General features: G+C 44.4%; 1 protein-coding gene across 2 annotated transcripts in view; it reads right to left on the minus strand.

Moving 5' to 3' along the window:
- Positions 1-17,566, minus strand: part of col5a1 (procollagen, type V, alpha 1) — a 139,482-nt gene that overhangs the window by 75,195 nt on the left and 46,721 nt on the right. For both annotated transcript variants that reach the window (XM_080419608.1, XM_080419607.1), the window contains exon 5: positions 1,381-1,512. In XM_080419608.1, coding sequence (XP_080275734.1) covers positions 1,381-1,512 — 132 coding nt within the window. The remainder of the gene's footprint in view (positions 1-1,380; positions 1,513-17,566) is intronic.

Raw genomic sequence — 17,566 nt, forward strand, 5'->3', positions numbered from 1 at the left:
ATGAAAATGTGTGCATATCTTTGAATATATATTTTTTTAAAGCGAACATTTTTAACTCAAATCTTTGCTTCTGGGGGTCCCTGGAACAACATATTTTAGGATGGGGGTCCGCGGCCAAATACATATAATTTTGGGGGTCCTTGACATGAAAAAGATTGAGAACCACTGACATAGAAACATAGGTTTTTCATATAGAAAACTGTTTAGGATTTAGAGGACATGTTTTAGAATCATGCTTCAGGTCTTAATGGGTTAACCATGAGCCAAACAGGCTCTTTTCAACATTACAGTACTGTATGTCCAACCCCAGATCTGATTAGGGTATTAGAAGATATCATCTCTGTCGGGCGGAAACCTTGTATCTCCATATATATATATTCAAAATGGATGTTCTTTTCGCAGATTAATGCGACTACTTTGTGAGAGTGATGCGCATAAGTAGCTAAAATAGCCGCTCACAACGCATTGTGATGCGACACGTGAGCTTGTAGAATGTCTCTTTGCTATTTTAGAAACATTTTTGTTCAAGTGAAAGTGAAAGTGGATAAGTGTGTGTGGGTTTTATGAATGTTTAACCAATGAAATGTTTTAACCATTGCTTGTAACTAAATAATAACTGTATTGGCTCCATTGGGAACACAGGTTATTTTTATTCCATTTCCTGAAAAGTCACAGTTTTGGACATACAAGGTTTTCACCCGACAGCGTACGATATTAAGGATTATGGAAAATGGGCTTCCTTGAGCATTTGATCTGATGAGAGTAAAGCCATCATAATAATGCGATGATTGAGTCGCCAACAGAGTTGAGCCGATAAAATAAACAAATAAAGGCTTAGAAAAGTACACAGTAAACTTTAGTGTTAATTTAACTTTGAGAGAGAACAGATGGTACCAAACTGACTCTTAGCCCATTTGCAACTCTGAAAGGGTACACAATGCACGGGTTCCCATCCATGAAGGACCCAAATGGTACTAAATGGACCCTTAACCCATTCAATCCGGGAACGCATTTGTGCAAATCTTTTTGTATTATATTTTTTAAAGCAAACATTTTTAACTCAAATCTTTGCTTCTGGAGGTCCCTGGAACAAAATATTTGACACATGTTTGCTTTAAAAATATATATATTCAAAGATTTGCACACATTTTCCTGGATAAAAAAACAAATCTACAAGCTCATAGTGCGGCACTCGGTGCCGCGCTATGAGCTTGCATATCTGCTATTTTTGAATAGCCAAATAAATCTTAAAATGACACAGATGCATTCCCGGTCTTAATGGGTAGGTTAACACATTTGTTACTCTGAGAAGGTCCCTTTGGTTCCATCTATATCCTCTCACAGTTACACATTTTCACAGTGAAAGAGGACGGCACTCACGTATTCGTCAGTGTTGGGGTCTTGGGCCTGGGGCTGCTCGGGTATGGGCACCTCGCAGTCGGGGCTGTAGTGCTCGCAGTAGTCGTAGGCAGCGCGATGGTCGGCCACGATCATCAGCTGCTGGATGTCTCCCTGGAAAACCCAACACACAAGTACACACAGGAAGTGGTGAGTCCCACGTAATGGATGTAAACAAACAAACAAGCAAGCAAATACATTGATAACTAACTAACACACCGGGGTCAGAGTCACACTCTGTGACCCCCGGAGAGGAGGAAAAAAACCAATAGCAGCTTAAATAAACAAAGATGTGGGAGGAAATAACATCTGTGAGTAATATTGTCACGCCGCTGAACAGGCATTCCTGAAAAGTAGGTCAAGCAAAGCGGAACCGAGAAGGTGACTAAATGACGGTCGGGGACCTTTGTCCCGCGTCCAAAAATTGTCATATCGCCTCATCGTATAATGAGCGAAACAGTGTGAGAAAGGAGAGCTACAAGAGAACACGGAACAGATGATTAATACAGCTCATTTTAGACTACACCAGGCTCTCACACACACACACACACACACACACACACACACACACAAGCAATGCACATGTGCACATGTGGGCACACAGCGTCTCCCTCCGTTGCCCTTTTAATTACTTTAACAATGCGCGTCGTAAAACCCAGACCCCCTGCCAAATGGGAAATGAGTGATTTAGCCTTCTAAGTCATCATGTAAGACAAATGGAGCCACTTGGCATCATGTGCAATGAGGAAGACATGAGCAGACCTGCACCCAACGTACAGATCTAAACACAACGCTTTGATTTACAGAGGTCAAGACATACACAGAGAGAGAGAGGGGGGAGGGAGGGAAGGAGAGAGAGAGCAGAGAGCAGAGAGAGAGAAAGAGAGAGGGAGGGAGGGAGGGAGGGAAAGAGAGCAGAGAGAGGGATTGAGGGAGAGAGGTAGAGAGGGAGAGGGAGGGAGGGAGGGAGGGAGAGAAAGAAAGAAAAAAAGAAAGAAAGAAAGAAAGAAAGAGAAAAGAGAGAGAGGGGAGAGGGGAGAGAGGGAGAGCGAGAGATCAGAGAGAGAGAGAGAGAGTGAGAGAGAAACGAAAGAGAGGACAGAGAGAGCAGAGTCAGAACAACGAGTAAGAAAAGAGAAAGACAGACAGAGAAAGAGCAAGAAAGAGCAACATAAGAGCACAAGAGAGAGAGAGAAGGTTCTGAAGGATCCCCAGGCAGCTCAGGGAACCGGGTGTGTGTGTGTGTGTGTGTGTGTGTGTGTGTGTGTGTGTGTGTGTGTGTGTGTGTGTGTGTGTGTGTGTGTGTGTGTGTGTGTGAACCACATGTTCTCTGACACAAAAGCCTGTTGCACCAAACCATTGTATTATCAATCCAGATTCCACTTGATCACACTTACAAAGCCAACATTTATATCATGCCACATAATACGTTGTCACGCAAAAGCTGATGGAAAAAATCTGCAATGGAATGACAATCTTAAAGCTGTCGTCCCAAAAATAATTAACTTTGACATCCCTTTGACACAAAATCAGTTTTTTTTAAACTTGTGCTTCTACATGCAGAGCTGGATTTCTTTTTATGACTAAGCAAGGTTCTAATTTGTAATCGAACCCACCAGGGACAATTTGTTCACACTGCTGTTGAACTGCCAGCCTGCCTTCAGAATAACTTATTTCCCTAGAAGAACACCCTGGTAGACGCTCATTCCAGTTCTGTTCTTGGCTTGTGTCATCTCTGGGGGATTCCGACGAGGGGACAATGAAAAACAACGCCCCCCCCCCCCACAAAAAAAAAACCTCGTCCAAGAAAACGGTGAAACTGCTGTTGTTGAAACGGTTCCATCCGCGATCTCAAGCTAAACAGTAACAAAGCACACCAAGCTCCCATGAATCTTTGTGTGGTGGATAATGAAAAAAAATGCACACACATTGATCACACCACATTAAGCCTGTGTGTGTGAGTCACCATGCAAATGAAGACGTCTGGTGGTGTCAGCTGTGTTCTGGCACCACACCAGGAGAAGCCCATAGACCTTAGGGTCACTGTGTGAGTGTATATCTTTTCCTCATTGTGTGGAAGCAGCGTTTCACAACGTCAGTGGAATGGAATGATGGGAGTGTTATTAACCACTTCAACCCACCACTACATCAGTGGTTTCCAAACTTTTTACATTTCAAAGACCCCCCCCTTAACTCTGACAGTGTACGAATGGAACCAAATGGACCCGTAAGGGTCCATTTGGTTCCATTCGTACACTGTCAGAGTTAGAGACTTGTAAGGGTCCATTTAGAACCCCCTCAAAGAACCCTGAGGGTCCCTGGAACCCCACTTTGAGAACCATGCACTGCTCTACATGTAGTTGACCAGGATCCTCCCCAGGGCTTTATACTTGATCCACTCCTTTTTATCCATCTACACCAAAGCTTGTAGATCTGCTGTTTTTTTTGCTGAACGTTAACCCCGAGTAGGGACGCTAGGGTTCATGTGGTTATGCCCCATATACTTTGACATATGGCGAAAACGCTAAAAAAGCCAATGGATAAGCCCACACACTGAGAGCTTGTAGATCTTTGACAATACGCCCTGAAAAGGGACGCAAGGTTGAAAGCGGTTAACATCTTGAAAACGGGGTTGCGTTCAATAATGAATGAACCCACCCAGGTTCACTATATATAGAGATGAGAGCTTTGTAACTTACTCCCCGTCTTACTCTTGCTTTTGTCCCACGCCTTTACCTCCTTCTCTAAGAGGAGCAGCAGGAGTCTCCTTCCTCCTCCTGGCCTGGTGCTCCTTATTCCAAGAGCTTGAGATTCTAACCACACAAGGCATGCGGTCTTCATTAACTGCTAATAGTTAATCATCATACTATATGTCCAAAGCTGCACTGGGAACATCTCTGTGGTACAGAGAACATTACCGATGATGAGTCACACACACACACACACACACACACACACACACACACACACACACACACACACACACACACACACACACACACACACACACACACACACACACACACACACACACACACACACGACAGAGAGAGAGAGTGCTGTGCAGGCTGTGATACAAACGAGTGTTATTTTAAGGTCCTCTTTATTGAGACTGTAAAAGCTGATGTCTGTGTTTGATTGTAGGAACCTTACAGCCAGAGGCGTGGTGGCAGCGAGAGAGAGAGAGAGAGAGAGAGAGAGAGAGAGAGAGAGAGAGAGAGAGAGAGAGAGAGAGAGAGAGAGAGAGAGAGAGAGAGAGAGAGAGAGGATGCAGACCTGAGTTGAGCTATGCTGGGTTGTTAAGGGCCACAAAGTGCAACTCGCCCCAGCTGTCTGTGCTTTAACTTTATGGTAAAAACTGAACTTATTAGAAACACACTTCTACAATCAGACCTTCTTTCCACATTCAAAATGTGAGATCTAACTGGCTTTTGGATAATACCAAAATCAAGTGGGGGACCCACAGGTTGAGAACCACTTCCGCACTGTATTTACAGTTTGCAGTGTGGTCCTGTGAAAAAGTCACACAACCAAACAGTGAAGGCCTCACCACATCCCTCGCTACACACTCTGCCAAGTGTTACATAATCGGCACTTTACAGGTGTAAGGACTGTCTCCCAGGTGGACGCTATCGCTAAACCTTCCCATTCAGCTTTCTGAAAAGGGGGTGAGCGATGCAACTGTAAACATGAAAAGAGCTAGGCTAAGCAGTAAGCACATCCCCACAATGCTTTATATAATCGGTGCTGGACCAAGAGAACTCAAACTAGAGAAAGGTAATGTCTTTCTTCACACAGTATAATATAATGCTGTCCTGTGCTTTTTATTCAACAAACAAACAGATTTTCGCGCAGGCGGGTGAAACGATGTTTGTTTGGGACGGCGTTCAGGAGGACAATATTATACTGTGTGGAGGTGGACGACATACTATCTTTCTTTACAATGCAATTATGCAACTGGCTCATGCATTACAGTAAGTGCACTTTTTGCAGTTGAAGATGCATTGTTTTCCAAAACTGCAAATAGTGTTTTTTTTTTGTTAGTTTTTTCAGCAGGAAAAAAACCCCCAGCAATATGTCACTTTTGTCAGACAAAGCTTTTAAATTAGGCCTAGCCATTACGCCAGGGTACAGTACATCAGATTCAAGACGTTGCTTCATAAGAAGGGATACTGTATTGTGCAGCAGCTGTATGCACAGTCAGCAAATTCACTTCAGTGCCTCACAAGAGACTCTATCATCATAGTGGCCCGATTCACCCCAGCAGAGAATGCCAGATTATAGCTTAGTGACAGAGGTTTTCTCCATAGTCATGTAATCAGAAACCTAAGGCACACGTGACAGACGTACACATGACATTTATATATGCCATATATAAATTACGCCGGCTGCCACAAAACACATGCACGCATTGTGCACATGCACGTGCAGATGCAGTGGTGGAAAGTAGCCAAGTACATTTACTCGAGTACTGCACTTAAGTGCAATTTTGAGGTATGTTCACTTTACTTGGGTATTTCCATTTTCAATGCTTTGTACTTATTTTACTCCACTACATCTCAAGGCAAATATTGTACTTTTTACTGCACTAGAATTATTTGACATCTTCAGTCAGTAGTTACTTTGCAGATTTCGATTTCAAAACATGAACCACTTGAGCCCTATTTTATACTTTGGCTAATGGAAAATAGCCGATCCACAAGTTCATAACTCTCACAGATGTGAGCTTGTGGATCAGCTATTTTTTTTTTTTTTATTGTTTTTGTGTGAGAGAGAGAGAGAGAGAGAGAGAGAGAGAGAGAGAGAGAGAGAGAGAGAGAGAGAGAGAGAGAGAGAGAGAGAAAGTGAGTAGGCGCTTCCTCCACACAAAACACCACAAAAAAGAACTCCCACAAGAGGTATAGACACACACACACATATACACACAAAAAAGAACACCCGCTAGCATCACACCCAAACCCTTAGTGGGACAATAAGAAGATGTGTAATTAGGGCATTCCTAGTTCTGGAACGTGGACAGGGACATTTTTCACTCTGCAGCAACGAGCGCCGTGGCACACCGGAGAGGTGCTTAAAGGCAACAGTCCCAGACAATAGCCAGCCTGCCGCTGTCAGCCTTTTTTTCGCCCCGGACCCCGCTGAAATATGACCTCCTCGCTCGGCTTGCCAATGCCTTTCACATGTTGAGCTCCCCGAGTGGAAAAAAAGAACACCACTCACTGCCTGTGGCTCCCAGCTATGAGGCAGCCGGCCAACATCATCGCACACACACCGCCTATTATACATTACACAGTAGAAATGCTTACTGTTAATTTAACCCTCCGTAGCGTGTGCAAAATGGGAACCAAACGGGGTCCGTTTGGTTCCATTTTGCACACGCTTCGGAGAGCATAGATGAAGAGGTGTGTGTGTGTGTGTGTGTGTGTGTGTGTGTGTGTGTGTGTGTGTGTGTGTGTGTGTGTGTGTGTGTGTGTGTGTGTGTGTGTGTGTGTGTGTGTGTGTGTGTGTTTAAGGGAATGCATCCAACAGCTGTCTGGAAGCACGCCAACTATTAATTGAAATATCAAGGCTCGGTGAAACGTTTTGCCTAAGTGCTCTGAATCCATGTTTTACTGTAATGTCATCGAAAAATATAAACGTCATGTCATCTTGTTTGACAGCTGCTGTTTCCGCCGTGTGTATGTGTGTGTGTGTGTGTGTGTGCGTGTGTGTGTGTTTTCACTCCGTTTAGCTCCCAATCCACACCATGAACTTCTTTGTTGTTCCTGTTTTGTCCAGGCGGGGGCAGGAGAGTGTTCTAACCGAGTGTGAAGCCAAAGGTTCGTGCCCATCTGACACAGAGCCATACTGACTGACTGGAGGTAGAGTTCATAGCGTCCCCTCTGCTCCAAACTCAATTATATAGCCATGCAGAGGAATATGTTGTGGACAAACTGCTCATTAATTGGTCAATAAAATAGACTTGACTGGAGAGAGACCACATGCATATGCATGATCTCTCTCTCGCTCTCCCCTCTACACACACACACACACACACACACACACACACACACACACACACACACACACACACCCACACCCACACACAATCTCTTTCTTTAGAACACGCACGCACGTATGCATGCACACGCACACACACAATCTCTCTTTCTCTAGCACACTCAAACATGCATGTACACAGGTGCAGATGTACGCACATGCCTGTACGTAGGCACCCATGCACTCACGCACGCACACGTACACACACAAAAACGCACGCACACACACGCACGCACACCACACACACACGCACGCACGCACACCACACACACACGCACACACACACGCGCGCGCACACGCACACACTCACACACGCGCACACACACGCACAAGCACGCACACGCACGCACACTTCAAGCATGAGGTTAATGGAACCCCAGGAAAGGCTTGTTGTTTTGATTGGAGCCGGGCCTCGGTGTGACTGATTCCCTGGGGGTCTGTGTGAATGTGACACCTCCTCTTAAATGCTTAGAGCACCTTCTGATCCACGCTCCCTAGTGGGCTCTGAAAGGTGACCCTGTTTGCCCTCTCAACACACCACACCCACACACAACAATCTAGAAGGTGAAGACCCCCCCCCCCCTCCCCCCCAGGCTATTAAAACTAAGTACTTGATCATTTATGCGGTTCAAGTTTCTTTTTTTCCAACCTTTTCTAAGTACTAGCAAACATAGCAAATACATAGCAGATCTACAAGCTCACAACCAGGCCTGAAGGAAGGGTCGTCATTTTAGGGGCAAGGCCACTTGGGCAAATATTTTGATGGCCCAAAAAGGCCAAATGCCAGTTCACTAAAACTAGATATTTGAGTGTTTTTGGTCCATGAATCCATAATGTGACAGGGAGCACCTCATAATGTGAGGTGGGTAGGGGGTGGGGGTCCATAATGTGACAGGGAGCGGGTGGGTAGGGGGTGGGGGTCCATAATGTGACAGGGAGCGGGTGGGTATGGGTAGGGGGGTGGTGGTCCACACAGTAGGAGGACAGCAGGACAAGGGGGAGCGGGGGGCTCTCTGTAGAGAATCAGTGGACCCTGGGAGGTCTCATCTCTGGCTGCATTCAGGGTGAGCTGCTTTCACAACTTATTTACACAGTCATCTGTGAGCTCTGAGCCAGGCCTTGGTGTCAGTGCCAGGCAGCACCCCACCAACACACACACACAAACACACACACACGTGCACAAAAGCACACACAGACATACATGCGCACACACAGACAGAGTCCCAAAGCCTGAGCATTCTCTACACTGACCACAAAACCAAACAACACACAGCAGGGGTCAGCCCACTGCACAGCAGCCATAAATCAATGCGCACACACGCATAGAGGCACACACACACACACACACACACACACACACACACACACACACACACACACACACACACACACACACACACACACACACACACACACACACACACACACACAGTTAGCAGTTACAAGCTAAGACGTCAAGTACACTGTCATATACATGCACTACTTTCCACTCCCGACTGTGAGCTAGACTAGTTGCCATGGAGGGCTCAGGTCAGCTGCCAAGAGATCCAGGCGGGTCTACCTCAACCTCCATCAGCCTGTACAGCTACAGGCAGGTCTATACCTCACCCTCCATCAACCTGTAGAGCTACAGGCAGGTCTACCTCACCCTCCATCCAACCTGTGGAGCTACAGGCAGGTCTGCCTCACCCTCCGTCACCCTGCAGTTCTTTCTGTCCGGTTTGCATATAGGAAGATCCCGAGAGAGTAAAAAATTACCCTTATGGGGCAATATTCACACTCAGAGTTAAATGAACACTCAGGGTTTTACTGTGCAGTCCTCTTTTTCCATCACTCGCTCCCCCTTCCATGCCATTACCCCCTCCCCCCCCCCCCCATCCCGGTGGACGTCACAGCAATTTGCCTCGGCAAGTGGAGGACTAATCTGCATTTGCTGAAAACATAAAAACTGCTGTGGGAACACTTTTTTTTTTGCCTGCTGTCACAGTTAACTTACAGCAAAAGTTAAAGCAGTACATACACACACACACGCACACACACACACACACACACACACACACACACACACACAGACACACAGACACACACACAGACACAGACACAGACACACACACACACACACACACACACACACACACACACACACGCTATTCAATTTGCGATTTAATCTTTTTAAAGTTCAGCTTCAATTCTGTTTACTGATTACATTATAACTACCACCACATTAAATGCTGTCATCATGAATTGATATACCGGTGTTATTGCATGTTTAGCCCATTGACTACACAATTAATGGAAACCAATGGCTTCTTGGAATGCAAAATGAAACTGTAAAATAGTGAGCTAAACATGAAAAAACATATGGTCCTTTCAGTGGGTGAAATTAATATTGTATTTGATTCATAGACCAACTCTTTTATGCAATGACTGTAATTGCAGCCTCTGTGGTTTGGAAATTGCATAGTTCATAATATGATTCAATTAATTGTTCAGTCCTACACAAACATCTAACAAATTCTCTCTTATATACTGTATCCCTTTCCGCAACTTAATAGACAGTGAGTGTACTAGCAGCATAGACGGCTTTGACACTGAGGGGTGCCATTTATCAAGGCCATGACACATCTTTTTGCATTCAGATGTAATGGAGGTAGACTACACATTTAAATCACTCGAAGCCCTGGAATCGTCATAGTCACCTCCAAAAAGAAAGCCTGAACAAAGCTAAAATAAACCAGAACAGCTGTCGCCGACTCACTGTTGGGTCTCTCCATTTTTAGACTTGTGGAAAGCAGTGCCACAGTGCATTCTAGGGGCAAGTGATTGTTATGTGGACTGGACACCAAGCCAACACAAAGCAGAATGGAGAGACTTCTATTTCATTTAAAGCCGCAATTTGTAAGTTTCAAGTCCTGCCGAACCATGGGCCAAAGACCAAATATCTACCGCTCCTCCAAAATGGAATCCACGCTTGGTCAGGGGAGATGATGATGATGCACTTATGAGCTTCAGACAGAACTTCCTGTCAACCAGAAGGTGTCCTACCACGACACCAGGGTCTAAATGTCTCAATGGAAAAGAAGGGGGACCACCTCCAACCACTGCAGATGTGCTAGTTATATTGTATTAACATACGTCAAAACCAAAGAAAATAAGTTTTAGTCATTAAAATAAGTCCCGGACTGCTGCAGCTTTAGCCAAAACAAACAAACTGAGTCTCTGATGTGTCCCAGACAGAGAAGTCTGTTGTGTTGTGACTGTGTGAGTTTGTCTAATGTTTAAGCATGAGCCTTATCGTACGAGATCTTCCCTTTCTGTGCCAGAAACTGTGGCGAAGCAGCTCCACAGAGCTGCTAACATTTCCCACGTGTCTGGTAATGCAGGAAGTGACACATGCTAGCTATTCACCTACCATAACCACAACAACAGCAAAAGCCAGACGGGATGTTATAGTACAGAAGACCCTATAGTTCTTCTTTCAAACACTTTTCACGAATGTGAGTATTTTCATGAATAAAGCAATTGAGACAGAGAGTCGGGCCGTTACGACTTAAGTACACGCACAATTAAGCAACTGTGGAGCCATTGTTTTCAGAAGCAACGCTAAAGCCATTGAGAAAACAATAAAAACGAGACCCTGCACAGTCAGCGGTCCGGTGATGTCATCGGCCATGTTAGTTTCACAACGACACGGAAAACTGAGCCAAAGTGGCGTCAAATTAAATTCTGAACTTTTGTAACTTTGCAATACCAGCAGAAAATATTTAGGCTAATTATAACCACCTAAACTAAATCCTATACTTCATTGACCGGAGTCCCCCTGGGGTCTATACTAAGCCCACTCCTTTTTTCCCTCTACACCAAATGTACAAGGCAAGCTTGTAGATCGGCTATTTTCACCGAATATTCAACCCAGAGAAGAGAGATTAGAAACTCTCTCTCTATCCCTCCGCGGTGTGCGCCCAAACACAGTGCATGTTTATATAATTTCTTATTCCCTTCCCCATCTGCCAGAACGCCTGCATCTCCCCCACTCATACCGTCCGTAGCCTAATCCCCCCCCCCCCCATTATTCTTTTAATATCTTAACCTCAACTCCCCCCTTCAAGTCATCTTTTCCACTAAGCTCCCTCTCCCCCCCTCTCCCCCCCTCCCCCGTCCCGACGCGGCACGGCGCAATGCCTGGGGCTAGCGGCGGCCTATCAGCACATGCTGCATGATGTCATGTGACATGGCCGCCGTTCAAGGGCTGACATCAGTGGAGAGAGAATTCCTCATTCTTTCCACCAGTCTGGCTCACCTATCCCTATAACTACTACAACCTCCATTCTTTCCTACAGTACCTCTGCTCCGTGCTCTTTAGCTCACTGCTATCGCTACGTACTGTACTGTGCATATATCGTTGCTGTAGGGCAGAAACCTCATATCTCCATATTTTAACTTTTTGTGTTTTTTCGTAAATTAACGCCCTACTTGACCATACTACAGCGTCACACAAAAGTATAAAAAGTAGCTGATCCACAAGCTCGAAACACGGTGCGAAGCGACAGGTTTTGAGCTTGTGGATCTGCTACTTTTGATACTTTTGAATCTGACTCCTTAAAAGTAACAGTTTTGGACGTAATGCGGTTTCTATACGACAGAGACGATATGTACTGTTTGTGTAGGTACTGTAGGTTTTTGTATGTATTGTATGTAACCGGATGTACAGTATAAATTGAACCAAATGGAACGACGACTTGTAGATCGTAGAGTTTGTGGATCTGCCATGTTTGCCTATTATGACATGCCAAGAACAAGGGCACTAGGGTTCAACTGGTAAACTCTTAAGAGTTGAATTAACCACTTGAACCCATATCCATATTCTGGGGGGGAACATTCGCCAAAAATAGCTGATCTACAAGCTCACAATGCATGGAAACGCGACGCGCAGATAGGCTATTTTGGGGGAAAGAGACTTGGTGTAGACAGGGTAAAAAAAAGTACAGTTGTAACTGAAGTCCGGTTCTCTAAACCCTTTAAGTGGTTAACACTCCAGATTTGACGGTGTATAAACGTAGAAGCGTTGTAGGTATGCACCAGACGGTACCTCATCCACCCCTTCCATCTGAAACGCTCCCCCTGCTATCTCCCCATCTGTCTGCACTGTCCCCTGCCTCACTCCTCACCTCCATTCAGTCCCCGGGTTTGCGTGCAGATCACCTTTAAAATAAGGGTGAGCTGCACATCTGTCTGTCTGTGTTTGCTCAGAGCCAGCCACCACAGCCATTCATTTCACATGATGGTGTTTCCAGTCTGGGGAGGGACTGGGGCCCTAAATTATCCAACATTTTTCTTGGCAACGTTCGCTTGGGAAACGAAACGACAGCGCTGTGAAATCAGTGGACGACGGTAAGCCGCTGCGTGGTGCCAGCCTGCCAACCTGCCAGGCAGGCAGGCAGACACGTAGGCAGACAGACAGACAGGCAGGCAGACAGGTAGGCAGACAGGCAGGCAGACAGGTAGGCAGACAGGTAGGCAGGCAGGCCCTCCTGTCTTCCGCTCAGAGAAAAAAATTATACACAAACACACCCTCCTCGACGCCCCGCCCGCGTACGCAATTATGAAGAAGCAGACGTTCCTGCCACTGAGGGCCGCCAGCTGGGTCGTGGACCCAAAATATATACTGTATATATGTTTAAAAAATTCTAACAAATTCCATAAATGTAAAAAAAACGGTTTGGAAATGGTAAAAATAGCCAATCTACAAGCTTAGAACACATGTCATCCCGACACGTTTTGTGCTTGTAGATCTGCAATGTTTTTGCTATTTTTTTATTTGAATCCTGAAAAGTAACATACAGTATAAGGTTTCCACCAGACAGCAACGTTATATGATTTCATTTGGATATGAACAACGTGCATAAACCGGCACCCACAACTGTAATTACAATTCATAATCTTTATAGACAAGACTAGTTCAGAACAGAACCAACATATAAAATAAAATAAAACTTTAGATGTAATCTACACATTACGGCACTTATGGGAAATAGACACGCTCTTTCTAGAACCACAATAACCATGTCAGAAACCAAACCACAAACCACTCGGGGTATGAGTGCTAAAACTAAGTGCTACCTTCACATGCATGTACATGAAGGAAAAAGACTGTCTCTCCCACAGGGGGATAATTTATAAGCAAATAAAACATCAATGTGACTCCTCCGTTCACACAGTAAAATCCTCGGTGTTCATTTAGAATATTAATTAAACATTTCAGACTCTCAGGATCAAATGAACACTGTAGATTTTTTACAGTGGACCACACCTCCAAGTTGGGATAATCCCCAAGAGGGAGGATTCTTTCCCTCTTCTCCTCTGTGTTTCTGCGTATGTGTGATGTTTTATCATTTATTTCCATGAATGTATCTCTCTATAATAGCCGCTCCTGTTTCCCAGACCAGTTCACAATCATCTTTGTTCCATTCACTGTTTTTCCCCCTCGCCTCCGCCTTCAACAAGCCCTTTATTCCCCTGTCTGTGTGTCTGTCGCTGTCAGGCAGAAACCTGCCTGAAATCTCCATTTCATCTTTGTATGTGTTTTTCAAAAATGAATGCCCCATTTCAGAGTTGTCTTTGTTGCATTACAATGTCGTGCAAAAGTAGCAAAACAAATTGCCAATCCAGAAGCTCACAACATGTTGCATCGCATTGTTTTGAAACGTTTGGAAAATTACAACGATAACATGAATGCCGAAAATAGAGACGCCAGGATGAAAGCGGTTAACACATCCACCGCCAGAGGTTAATCTCATAATGTACTCACCAGTGCCAAGGTGTTTTTGTTGTTTTTTTGTTTTTTTCATGTCGCCATAGATCTTGTTAAAATCCTTAAGATTGAGCCGTGAACGGTCTGTTTACATCCGCGAGATCTCCCTGTATCTCCCAGTGAAGATCGCGTGTCAAACGGGGCATCCATGTTGTAGTTAGAGCGGATTACGTTAAACAGTGAAATGCGAGGAGAAAAAACTACAGGAAGAGAATTGAGTTTCAGTTTCGTCTGTAGAATGGGAGCGGGCGTGATCGTCGAAACCGGATCCCAAATAATTCTATTTCCTGTCATCAAACCGGAAACGGAAGTGGATCAAAAAAATTCCGAAAGTGCACCCGGACCGCGCATGCGCGAAAAGACCGCAGCCCGTAGGACTACGGGCTCGGCGCTTAACCGTTGGATTTAACGGCCCGTAGAACTACGGGCCCGGCGGTAAAGGTGTTAAGTGTGTCTGTAGGTTTAAAAAAAACTAAAAAGAGCTTGTGACAAAATTATAACTACATTGTATCCATTGGAACAAGTTCTTTCTTTGCATTTCCTTCAAAGTAATGGTTTTGGACATACAAGGTTTCTGCCTGCTGAGAATAACGATTATGCCCATTTTTTTGTTTTCAAAGGACTTCAGCTAGAAGTTCGCAGGCTCTTGAATCAATTGAATGAAATGGCCGGCTACTGAAATCAAATATGTGTTTTCTTGCTCACCACCTCTTTGGCAGTAGCTGCCTTTGGCAAAAGTAAACACAGGATCAGACTAAACTATGGAGGGGAGTACAAGGAGAAAGGGAGCGCGGCCTGAGCATAATTTGGAAAGTATGTGGCATATTTTCCATTTTCTGCAAGTGCTGGAGCTTGTCCCTCTTCCCCCAACTGGCAGACGCACAGCAGGAGGAGAGCATTAAACATCTCTCTGCACAAAATGTCTGCCCGTTCCCACGGTAACGAGTTGCCTGTAATTGCTGGATATCAGTCGTGTGAAATAAAATATGTAGGTTTACTCAAGTACTTTACTGAAGTAAAACTCCAAGGCACTTGGTACCCTTTTACTTCCTGATGCTTTATACTTTTACTCCACTACATCTCAAGAGGCGAATGTTGTACTTTTTATTCCACTACATGTATTTGACAGCTTTAGTTACTAGTTACTTTGTATGATTCATAATCAATCCAAGCATTAATCAAAATAAATCTTCAAAAATAGCAGATTTACAAGCTGACAACACGTGTTGTGAGTTCCAATCTCCAGAATAGGGATGCTAGGGTTCAAGTGGTTGGTTCATGTAAAAAAAAAGGTTCCTATCACAAAACGATTTGGCGCCCCCCCTGTAGTAACTCTGAGGACCCCCTTTAAACCCCATGGTTTAAAGACTTCCCTCTGTCACCTCGGCCTGTTGACTAGTGAAAGCTATACAAGCCACGAGAAGAACAACAGTCTGAGGAGAATCAAAAACGTCCCGGTTCAATAAAACCACCACTCTGTGATGATGTCAGACGGAGGAGATTTACTGGTGGCCATTAACAGCACAGCACGGAGAGAGTCAGCTATTACACACACACACACACACACGCACACACACACACACACACACACACACACGCACACGCACACACACACACACACACACAGCAAAACATCTTTAGAACATAAACTTGGGTAATTATTTTGTCCTGTACATTAAGTACTTTTAAAGCTACAGTCCTTAAGTTGTATTTCCTCTACCGACAGAGAGAGAGAGGCAATCGCAACTTTAACACTCAGAATTCAAACCCACGTGGGAAACCATACCTCTATCACTCATTCAAGACGGGATCCTCCCCTTGACCAGGTGAGATATTGGGCTTCTGAGCTTCAGTGCAGTGCTACTTGTCAACTAGTAGGTGTCCTCAAGGTCTAAATGTCTCAATGGAAGAGTAGGGAGACCACATCCAACCACTGCACATGTACTAGTTATATTGCATTAACATACAGATGTACTAGTTCTATTGTATTAACATACTCTACCATGCAGATGTACAAGGTATATTGTATTAACATACTCTACCATACAGATGTGTTATATTGTATTAACATACTCTACCATACAGATGTGTTATATTGTATTAACATACTCTACCATACAGATGTATGTATTATATTGTATTAATATACTCTACCTACCATACAGATGTACAAGGTATATTGTATTAACATACTCTACCGTATTAATGGGAAACAAATTTAAAATAACGTTGCATTCATTCATTCCAGATTGCGGCTTTAGGCAGGGGTTAGGAAATAACTTTTATGTCCCATCATATATCTATGGCTTGGCAGGCCCAAGTTGAGGATTCCAGGGAGAGTGATGTCATTATTCTTCAACAGTCTCTGTTCCCGTTGTGAGCATCACAGAGGTCAAGGGTGATCTGGCTCAACCAGTAAAATCCTGAGTGTTACAGTAGTTTAACTCTTGAGAGTGTATAATTAGAACCAAATGAACCCTTGCGGATCCATTTGGTTCCAATTGTACACTCTCAGGAGTTTACAGTGTATAAGCACAGCTCTGACAAGACTATGTGTGTGTTTGTGTGTCTGTTCACGTGTGTGCTTGAACGTATTACACGTGTATGCGTGTGTGCATTCATGAGCAGCGCAACCCCCCCCCCCAACAACAGCGACATAAGTCATTTGGCACCGTGTTTTCTTCTTGTCTCTCGCCCTACGAGTTCAAAAAGGGTAACGTATTTCATGTTGACATGTGCCTGTCGGGCATGTGTTTGGTGTTTAATAAGCCCTGAGGGTGCTTGGATGACACCGAGCTCGCCTCACATCAATCTCAAAGCTTTTCTCTAAGAAAGGGATCGGCTGAGGGACACCCGGCATGTACTAATGAGAACATATTCACACCGTCTTTCACCATGCACTAAACGCCTTTTTCAATGAACAAAGACATAATAGCACTGCACAGACAACATACTGTACATGCGCCCTGAGGGACGGAACTAGCTTGTCGACCATCTCAATCCGGCCCGCGACGTAGTCAAAAGAAAACTAAATTACACCCCCTAAAAAAGACCAAAATCATAAAAGGCAGCTTAATGTTAATGGCTTTCGAGGGAATTTAACTCAATGAATTGATTCAATGACTTGATTCCAATGAATGGTGAATCATATTTATAATTGTGAAACAGTCTGATTGAGTCCATATTCTTTCACTTAATGCGATGTGTTGCATCAGTAACCTATGAAATGGTGCGTATCAGACAACTAGCAGGTTATACATTTGAAGGCTGATTTAAAAGTTGATACTGCATTGATTGAAGTGGTCTGTTTGTGTACAT

This window comes from Gymnoscopelus braueri (assembly GCF_963280865.1).
Source record: "Gymnoscopelus braueri genome assembly, chromosome: 22".
NCBI classification, from domain to species: Eukaryota; Metazoa; Chordata; class Actinopteri; order Myctophiformes; family Myctophidae; genus Gymnoscopelus; species Gymnoscopelus braueri.